The sequence below is a fragment of the Barbus barbus genome, assembly GCF_936440315.1.
Source record: "Barbus barbus genome assembly, chromosome: 7".
Classification (NCBI taxonomy): Eukaryota; Metazoa; Chordata; class Actinopteri; order Cypriniformes; family Cyprinidae; genus Barbus; species Barbus barbus.
This window is the reverse complement of record NC_136735.1, coordinates 7,691,124-7,702,439: the sequence shown is the minus strand read 5'-3', so window position 1 is coordinate 7,702,439 and position 11,316 is coordinate 7,691,124. Positions and strand designations below refer to the sequence as shown.

The window sequence follows — 11,316 nt, the reverse complement described above, 5'->3', positions numbered from 1 at the left end:
GGAAACTCTTGCCTATTTTTTCTAAATTAAATTTTTAAAAAGTTGAAATATTCACAATAAATCAACATTGTTACAAATAAAATTATGCAAAAGAAATATCTACTACTTGGAAAGTTTACAAAGATATTCAACTAAACAAAATCAGTTAAAACGGTTATATGCATACATCTGCTCGTCAGTACAGTGCATAATCTTGAGTAGTTAGAAGACCGCCATTCTGAACTAATACGCATGCAGATTACTACATAATATAATTACCGTTATTATATTAATTATAATTATTGCCATTGCACTCTAAACATCATTATAGCTTTACTATCACCGTAAATAATTTCATATTTTTTCTAAAAAAATATTTTCTTTAAAATTACTGTTCTCCACATAACACTCAAATCACCATTAGTTTCTATATTTAACACACTCCTCATAAATCAAATGAAAGAAATCTCCCAACATGCTTTGCACAGTCTCATGGAAGATCACATCAATAACAACCAAACGTCTTTCATTCTAGCACTGACGGCCGTGCACAACAATTGGGTCGGCGAACATTTTGAAACATGGACCTGAAGTTGATGTTAACCTGCCTTCTCTTGTTTTTTTTGCCGGGAGGCGAAGACAAGGATTTTCTGAGAACCGTCTGGGTGATGATCTTCTCATGCTCCTTGATTTTGCACTGCAGGTGACTTTGAATGGCAAAACCCAGCGACTCGGGATCTACCGACGCTCCATATACCTCCCACGTCATACCCTGCTCGTCCCACACAACGTCATGCATGCTCTTCTTCGATTGCTTGGCCTCTTTCTTAGGCTCCAACTTGGACGTCTTTTTGCTCTGTGGTGTGGAGCTTGAAGTTGGAGGAGTAGATGTTGTGATGTCCTTTGGAGGTTTTGCAGATCTTGCCCCCTTAGGCATCTTGGATTTAGATGCAGGAGGCTTGGCCAATGTTTCTTGCAGATCCTTGCAGGCCTGACTAGATACTGCGATGGGTTCCTGCACACAGGCCACATTATGAGGACCAGATGCAGGTGAACCTTGGCTCTGAAGGTGACCGGTAGTCTCGTTTGATTGTTTGGTTTGGCTGCAGGTCTCGATATTGATCTGATAAACAGGTTGAAGTGGCGAAAATCCTCTTTGGCTGTTGTGTAGAGGCTCTTTAGGCTTGGCCCCAAGCTTGGACTCTTCCTGAAGGTCAGCATCTACATGCACCATCACTGTGCCAGACTGTGGAGGCTTTGTACTGGATGAAACAACAGATGGTGTGTTGCAATAAATCTCTGAGGTGGTCTTTCCCTCAATGACCACTGCTATACTGTCAGTCTCCTCAGGTAGCAGGCCAACTGATCTCCGATGGGGTTGTAGAGGTAGAAGACTAGGACTAGTGGCTGTAGATTGACTGCAGACTGTAGCCACCGCCTGTACCTCCACGTCATGCCTTTGCATGCTGGGTCGGTTGCCTAACTCGACGGCTGAAGTCATAGTAGATGCCTCTCGATAGAGTTTGCAGTGGACCGGCTTCTGCTCTTCAGGAGAAGCTCCTTGCGTTTGGACCTCTTCATCGATCACTTCCATGTGACTTGCATTGCTAGTTGAAGACTCCATTGGATGTCCAGAAGAAATGTCTTGAGAGGTTCCCGGTGGTTTAAAATCCATCTTAATGCAATCATTGCTACATTTGTCCTCTTTAGTGGGTGTGTGATGGATGTCGTGTGGTTGTGGGGTCTTAGTACTTGTACCAGGTGCTGTTTGAGATGTTTCAGTTGTTGCAACTTGAGAGTGATTGGTTTTAGGAGCATTGCTGGTGGATACCAGTTCAGATGGGCTACTGCTGGTGGTGCAACCTGTATCTTTTGATTGGGATAAAAGTGGAATGTCTTTGATCGTGTTGTTGGTGCTGGGAGATGAATCCTTCTGAAGGGAAGCCAGAGCCTTGCTTGGCATTTGATTGTCAAGTTTCTCTTTGATTGCACTAGTTTCTTCAACTACTGATGCTTTGCTCTGTGCTTTGGGCTCATGTTGTTCTTTTTCAAGTGTCTTTGTTGTGATATTGCCATTTTTCTCCTTGTTATGTGTAGCTGTAGACGATGGGCTGGATGTTGAAAGGACAGTTTTCAAATTCGAATTCGTGTCACGTTCAATTTTTCTACCTTCCGCGTTCCTGGCACACTGACCTGTTGTCTTCATGTTTGTGTGACTATTTTGAGGTTGCCTGTGATCTTCGCTGTCACGGGATGACATGTTTTTGTCTTCAAGGACAGTTCCCCCAAGAAGAGTGGTGTGGGAATCTTTGATGGAGGACTTGAGGAGCATATTATCCTGATCTGGTTTAGTTTTCTGGCCAGAGGAGCAATCCTGATTTAAGGTTAACTTTGGCTCAGTGTCCCAGTTAGCATTTAACTCCTTATTTCCCAGCACATCTATATTGGTGAGCTGCGGCATCATCTGGACAGTAACAGTCCTTTTGGGGTTTGGTACATTTTCCATGTTGAATCCCTTCATGTGATGAAAATCCAAAGTCAAAATATTCCAAACTCAATTTGGTTCCCTCCTGAAAGCCTGATATTGTCCCCTCCAAGGCTTCCCTAGAGCAGACAGATAAAAATAGTTTTAGATACACAAGAGGAGATACACCTACTGCTGTCTTCTTATGATCATTATGAACGAACTGTGTTGGATTTATCTGCAAACCATATACACAGTTATGAGGGAACACAAGAAACTGAAACAAAATATAATAAAAAGGAAAAATAGGGAAGTGTTCCAGTGATTTCAGTGTAAGCTCAATAGGTAGTTCCATTAAAATGAAACAAAAAGTACAACTAATCCATCATAAGCCATTACTCGTAGCAGTGTCATCCTTTACTTGTTCAGTCAAGTGTACATTAATAGAAAAACTGTTTTTGTGACATCAATTATATATAAATTATAGTTCATTCTAATAAATTAAATACAATTTAATTAACTTTAATTTAAATTGGTAAAAAAAAAAAAAAATCTTTGTCCATTATAATATAAAATAGACAATTTTATGACATATATGCAGTAAATATTATTAAATATTCAGGAGGACAGATTAAGTATCTCGTCTGCTGAATTAATTTAACATTCAGTACATTGGGAATATTCAAAATATCCCAGAGATTTTCATTGGCATGTGATGTCCCATATTCCTATTCATTAGAAAATGAATTATAGGTCCTAAAGGTAGTTTGTGGCATAATTACTTCAAACACAACAGAAATACACTGCAGTCAGCATAACTGATAACAACAACACATTTTCTCAATATACTAAGACATTTAGTCTACTATCAGATTTTAAAGTTTATTTTAATCAAGCAATAAAGCAATTACACTATCAAAGCAATATACTGTGATAATTAGCTATATATTTTATGATCATTTCACTAGGACATATAAAGGCACCAAATCAGTATTTGAATTCATCCCACCATATTCTGTATCGTTCTCTATTCTGAGGAGCTGGTGCGCAATTATTCTGTGTTTGACCTTAGCAACTCAAATAGCCCCGAGGAGCCTCAAAAATGGAAATCTGACAGTCAATCTCAAACCACAGCTGATTCATGGTAAAGATCAGCCTTAGCAACACTGAGCAATGTTAGTTTCACCAATGAAGCCATAGACTCAATGCAAAAGCATACAATACAAACGCATTTAGAGTTGTATAGTATTTGGAGCATGCAGAAGTACCATCAAGCATCTTAAAACAACAGCTACTTTTTATTAGCCATTTTGAGATTATCAATATCGGCCAGTAATTATGTCCACTTGGCTGATTAACAAAAGGAATATTTAGTGTGCATAACATTTACAAAATCAATTGACACCTTTTATGTACATATCGGAAATTATATTGTCCAATGGACACCCTGCTTCTGATACACTAAATAAATACATAAATTAATGGTGTAGGATTCACTTTTTTAATTTTGACTTCTAGTAAATGTCACAAATTACCATAATAATTACAAAGAAAGAGTAAAACATGGAATTGAACATTAAAGTTTGAAGTCACAGCTTTTTCAAAGTCGTAATTAAAGATCACTGGAGTATTTACAGAAAATACTATTTCTATTTCAATATTTCACGTTTAATTCAACATGTTACTTGCCATTTCTTTGTAATTTGTCAAATGTACTAGCAATTTCGGTGAAAGTTGTTTTATTACTATTTTTTTTTCAGTGTAGAACTGAAATAGTATCTTCTTTTTAAAACATACTCCAATAATCTGTTTTAATTAAACTATGAAAAACATTTTTTTACAGTGTATATGCATTAGCCAGTGATAAGCCCACTATGTTTTTCCATGCAAATACTAATATTTTGCCATGCCTAGACTAATATGAATATGAACAAAGCAGTTTTGTCTGTGGAAGAAAGTGCTTTTGGTGTAGTTTGTATTATTATTATGGTATGGTGGGTAATACTGGGGATGGTATTTTACATTTCTTTCCTTTTCCTTCCTTTCTGTGCGCCATATCACACACTTACACAAAATAAATAAATAAATAAATAAACGAAACACCGAGCCAGTGCGATACACTGGCCACTGCGGAAACATTCACTCTAATTGAATGACAAAAGCATGAAAGTCAATTACGCCAAGTCTCAAATCATAACCCGTCATTGATGAGAGCCGTTCGGAGGACACTCACATCTGCAGGAGGATGGGGGTGGGGAACACACCATCAAATATTATTAAGTTCTGGCATCACATATTAAATGTTAATTTCTATATACAGCAGATATTTCACAAGAACATGCATGCATCCAGACGTCAGTCAGGGAAATGCATCTTCATATGTCTGCAAGGAGCTGGTTAACAAAAAACTACACAAATGACCCTAAAAGAATCAATTTTAACAGGATGAAGTCATGCATATTGATTGGGGCTGTAAATACGACAACAGATTGCAATGCATGCAGTAATTTACAAAGAGACACTTTCATTTCATTTGCAAACACTAGCAAACTCATCTTTAAATTGGGTTACTAGTGCACACACATACAGTGAACTAATGATATTCAATTCCCTGCCTTTAAATGCTATTCAATCCTCTACCCAAACATTTTGCATTCTACATTTAATGTACAATTTAATATATATATTTAGTTTCACTGGCCACAGCATAGCAGATTTCAGGGTTTTCTATCTTTGTGGGTGCATTTGATCCCCCATAATATAGGCAAAATCTGACCTACACACACACACACACGCAGTAGGACAAAAGCCAGACAAAGTCCAAATAGCACTGTACATTAGTATGAAAAAATTCATTAAGCCTATATTAATTGGTTTAAATCTCTTAAATGTATTTGTCAATTATACCTACCAGTTTCTTAAGAAAACCATTAAAAAAAAGAGAAAAAGCTTTGCACAAGAAAAAAATATTTTAAAAGCATTTAAATTTTTTCCCCAAAAAATGCTGAACCCACCATTCATATAGCCTACAAATCCTTGCCTCCTATAGAAATCTCATAATTTGACCTTGTTGGCAAATTCCCCACTGTGATGTATCCCTGTTGGAGCTGCAGATAAGAATACACGGGCATAAAAATCCTACCTGGTGCGTGCGCGTCCGTCTCATATCATTTTGCGTTTGATTAGTGCGCTATTGACGCGCTGCTCGTGCACTAGCTGGTGCCCTCGACGGATTATCAATGAAAGAATGTTAGGCGCGTGTCAGTGAGATAAAACCACGCCTTCCAAGCGCATCCGAATCTCAAATTTAATCTTCCTGTGGCGGGTGGCAGCAGGAGGCATGCGCTTCTCTCTAGCACCGCTAGATGGCGCCGATGCTCCTTAAAAACTCGAGTAAAAATAAGAAAAATACTTGATATCTCCGATGGAAATTCATTCATGTCCTAACACCAAATATATTGGATAAAAAGCTCACTGTTTTTTTCTTTCTTAAAACTGGAAATCATATTGAGTTATTTGCTTTTCACAACATCACAATTAAGTAAAAAATACAATAATATAACATAATACAAATATTTTTTTCACTACTTTGGTTTGGTTTTAAAAGAAGAAGAAAAGAAGAAACACCTGGAATGTTACCTAATGATTTTTTTTTATTTATTTAAATAATTAAAAAATGCATTAGGTAATATTGTAGGTGTTTCTTCTTTGTAAGTAAAGTAAGTATAATTTTATTTATATGGCATTTTTAAAGCTACAACGCACAAAGTGCTTTACACAATATAAAAACAATCATAAAAGATACATTTATGAAGAGCTATACACAATATAGGATGAAGTAAAAAAAGATCAAACCCCAAAATACACAAAAAAACATCACAAAATATTAAAAGCACATCTATACAAGTATGTGGGGAAGTCGTGGCCTAATGGTTAGAGAGTCGGACTCGTAATCGAAAGGTTGCGAGTTCGAGCCCCCGGCCGGCAGGGATTGTAGGTGGGGGGAGTGAATGTACAGCGCTCTCTCCACCCTCAATACCACGACTGAGGTGCCCTTGAGCAAGGCACCGAACCCCCAATTGCTCCCCGGGCGCTGCAGCATGGCTGCCCACTGCTCCGGGTGTGTGTTCACGGTGTGTGTGTGTGTGTGTGTGTGGATTTGTTCACTACTCACTGCTGTGTGTGTGCACTTGGATGGGTTAAACGCAGAGCACCAATTTCGAGTATGGGTCACCATACTTGACAATACGTCACGACTTTAAGACTTTAAGATGTTCAATTGACATTTAAAAACAGACACATTCAGATGATCTAATATCCACTGGCCAGCAATTCTTTAAAAGAAGCTCTAAGACATCTCCCTGTTTCGTAAGGTCTCAGAAGCTCAGCTAAATACAAAGGGGCCAAGTCGTTTAAAGCTTTCTATGTCATTAAAAAATCTTAAAATCAATCCTAAAATAAACAGGCAACCAATGTAAAGAAACTAAAACAGGTGTAATAGGATGAAATAACTTTTGTGTCAATAATCTGGCTGCAGCATTCTGCACTAATTGTAAACGTGATAAATTACGATGATTCAAAGAAGAAAACAAGGCATTACAATAGTCAAGAAGGGAAGAAATAAAAGCATGAATAAGCTGTATCATTAAAATAATATTTCTTAACTGATAAAAACAAGACTGATCCAACTTCTTGACATGAAATTCAAAGTCTAAATAATTATCAAAATACCAAAATTTCTTACTACTTGATTATTATTCGGAAAAAAAACCCTATTTAGAGCAAGCTCAATCTGATTTTTATTCGAGCTCTTATCACAACTTCGTTTTTTTTAGTATTTAACTGCAAAAAGTTTAAACTTTAAAGCCATCCAATTTTTTAAATCTATTAAACATGCATGAAGGACATAAAGACTATTCAGAACCTTAGAACTCAATGATAAGTGTAACTGTAATCATCTGCATAACAATAAAAAATTATATTATGTTTTCGGATTACAGCACCTATAACGGAAGCATGTAAATTGAAAACAAAATTGGTCCTAAAAGGGATCCCTGCGGAACTCCACATACAACTTTGTCTTGTTAATGAACAAAAAATTTCGAACAAAACACACACGTTTGGGAATATTGCTGTAATTGGTAGGAGAAATCATTTTTGTGTAAAGTCCTTTGTGACAATTTTGATGACGAAAAACAACAGTGCATAAGTTCAGAAATTAATTAAAAATAAAATGAGTTCAGAAATGAACTTCAAATCTCTTTCTCTATGTCTAACATCATTTTTTATTGTGTGTCCTGGCTTTGAGAAGGGCATATTTTCTTTTATATATATATATATATATATATGACCCTTGACTACAAACCTCTGATTGCACAGATATATTTGTAGCAATAGCCAAAAATACATTGTATGGGTCAAATTTATTTTTTTTATCCCAAATATCATTAGGATATTAATTAAAGAAAGATCATGTTCCATGAAGATATTTTTTAAATTTCCTACCATTAATTTATCAAAACTTAATTTTTTGATTAGTAATATGCATTGAACTTCATTTGGACAAATTTAAAGGTGATTTTCTCAATATTTAGATTTTTTTTTGCACCCTCAGATTACACATTTTCAAATAGTTGTATCTCAGTCAAATATTATCCTATCATAACAAACCATACATCAGTGGAATTTTATTTATTTATTCAGCTTTCAAAAAAATGACCCTTATGACTGGTTTTGTGGTCCAGGGTCACATGTATAATTAACACACGTTCACTAGCAGGCGTCACTGTTATCAAATTTCTGACTAGGCAAGTCTCTACTTTATAAACATTGTGGCATATTTCCCTACCTGTTTGTAATGATTGGTCCAACAACTCTTAATGTAAGCATTTACTGCGATCATCATCTATGTTGCCGTGTGTAAAACTTGAACCAATCCTTTGGATTTCATAAACTTCTTGAACGGACGGTAGGCTGTGAAGTAAATCCAGAGTCATTGTGAAAATTAAAGGCATTGGCTTATATCAAAATCATCTACTGAAACTTAATAATCAATAGATAAGCAATAATATATTTTTTTCTCAGACCTGTGAAGATCTTTCATGACTTGCTGTGCCATCTTCTCAAGACCATCATGAAGGACTCCACTCCCACAGTTTGTGTTGTTCTGAGGTATGGACAGACTCATGCAAAACCTGCATTAACGGCATATTAGATAGACAACTTCATTCTGTTGGTGTTATTTCAGTTTATTTTGCTTAATGTCATATTCACCGCTGGCATGTTCACCGCTAGGCGGCGCTGTTATGATTTAGTCCAGTCACTATTTTGTAAACGCTATCAACTCTTTCCCACAATTATATTCTATTCTAAAATTTAGTAGTTTTATTTGCACTCTAAAAATGAAAGTTTTTGGATTTGTCTCCAGTGCCTCACACAACTAAAATGCTTTCATTTTTTTTTTTTTTCTGTACTTTTTCTCTACCATTCAAAGGATTGAAAACACTAAAATATGCCTCTCGTCAGCAATTTAAATAATCAAAAACTGTCATAGACTGCTCATAGACGTTTTCTTTTGCGAAATTGAGCAAAACAGACAATACTGACAAGACTGTGTCTAAAACTGTCACAATTTTTTTAAGTTATTGTATCAAATCAATATCATCTTTGCAGTCGTGCTGAAATTCGGGAAAAACAGCACTCTTCCTTCTGTGATATTGCTAAACTATATCATATTATACAAATATAAGACAAAAAAAGCATATGGAGCATATGTGTGTGTGTGTGTGTGTGTGTGTGTGTGTACAGACATATATTACCATTGGACTCCCTATTAGCCAAAAATAAACCTATGTCCTCTAGTTCTGATCAAACATGTTATTTGGCCTAAGCACTCTTGTGTTTGAGTCTACATTGACTTGTGTTTTAGTGATGTGAGGGTAAGAATATTTTGTAATTAGGAAACCTGCTATAGAATGACTACAACAGTAAGTTTATGTTTATTTATAATATTTGAGCTCTCAAAATGATGCTTAGGGGCCCAGTTTTCTCTGGCTTTCTGATGAAACGTTACGTTCCACTTTCTTTGAGCAGACATATGATCATTGGGCCCTGAAGTGGAGAAGGTCTCCACCCTCCATGCATGTCCCACAAAGACAGCATCTGTTACTCTTTGAACCTTCCTCCCAGACTGGACCTGCTGTTGCCATGGAGACACCCCCACCCCACATCCTCCTCTTAATCCGCTCTGACTTTATTCAAACTAAGGTCATCCCAACGATGGATGAGAGTCGGTAAATGATAACATACGCTCTTTTGTTATAGTAGATTCTGATATGCTAAAACTTATGATTTATTTCAGTTAATGTCGGTTTTACGAAACTTTTGATGACAATCTTTATCTTGAACTGCCAGAATGTTTGGACCAAAATATTACAGTAATGGCATACTGGTTATATCTCACCCCAAATTCTTTTTTTTTCTTTTTTTCAAAATATTTATTTTCTTTCTTTCTTTCTTTCTTTCTTTCTTTCTTTCTTTCTTTCTTTCTTTCTTTCTTTCTTTCTTTCTTTCTTTCTATTTATGCCACATTATTTTAATGTCATTTAACCACATTTCCCAAAATTCTCATTACTGTAATACATTCGGATTTTTTTTGTACATTTAAAAAAATAATAATAAGATGAATGAAATAGTAAATAATAATAAAAAATAAGAAGTAATATTTTACATAAAGAAAATTTATGTAATTCCATTATCACATTTTTAACAAATATTTATTTGCAGTTATTTCTTTTTCCACAGTTTTCCATTCTGACATTTTACATTTGTAGTTTCTATTCATCTCCATGTTTATTCTCATTTCTGTAATTTACTGCGAGACATTTAAAAATTTAAAATAACAGTATGGCATTATATTTCTTTCTTTTGATTTTAGTGCTAAAATGTGACCCAGGGATGTTTTTTAATTTTATTGGATTTGCCCAGGTTTTTTTGTGCAAGGCTGTGCATCGTTAGCGGTTATCCTTCCAACGGATCTGTCATTGCTCTCCTCTTTATTTAACATCAAGGACAATTAAGTGAATGTCACATCTCTTGTTCTTCTCAGGAGGCACTTTCACACAGAGGTCAGACTGTCCCAAGGACAAACATGCAACGACACCAGCTCATTCCATGATCCACAAATGAATAGTATTTGCATGACAAGGCCCATATGAATTAAGCGTGTGCAGAACTTTGCAGAAAGTAGGAAGACTTCTGAAAAAGCTTTCCTCCATTTACTACATTTTACCATGTTACTATGATTAATTTTAACTTTACCCCCAAAAATAGCTCTGAAAATGCCAAAAAGTCAACAAATTCCATCTGGTCTTGAATATGACTCTCTGCTGATTCATTGCTAGTGAATCAGAAAGCAAACATGACTCACAGCGTGGATCTGGCCGCATGATTGTGGTCATGCATCAGGTGTGGGTGAACCTTCTTAAGGAGTTAAGTGCTTTAAGGCCTCGCAATTCCCTCACAGTCAGCTATTAGACACGTTGACAAAGCCGTGTGTAATCTGTCATAGCGCAGGGATTACAGTACGGCCGCTCTAGCGCAGTTCAGGTCCGACAAAATGGCGGAATAAAAGGAAACAAATTGTAGAGTAATCTCCTGAGAGATGACGCTCGGGCCAAGGGGGTTCCCTCGGAAAACTCCATTTTGTCTCTTTTTCTGCCCTCGGGACTTCTCGCAATCACATAATCCCCTGTGTTTGATGTTTGAGTGCTGATGGCACTGCTGAGGACGGCCCAGAAAGGGTCTTTGTGTGTGCCGTGTGGCCACAGAACTATCGAGGGTTTGAATGACATGGCAAGACGGGAGAGATGGGT

The 11,316-nt window shown here is 36.4% G+C and overlaps 1 protein-coding gene across 1 annotated transcript; it reads right to left on the bottom strand.

Moving 5' to 3' along the window:
• Positions 1 to 505: 505 nt before the first annotated feature.
• Positions 506 to 2,485, bottom strand: LOC306872302 (uncharacterized protein; the record flags this gene model as incomplete). The annotated part of the gene is made up of 1 exon (XM_079420808.1): positions 506 to 2,485. The coding sequence occupies one exon, from the start codon at positions 2,483 to 2,485 to the stop codon at positions 506 to 508; it is 1,980 nt and encodes a 659-aa protein (XP_079276934.1).
• Between the last annotated feature and the right edge of the window lie 8,831 nt (positions 2,486 to 11,316).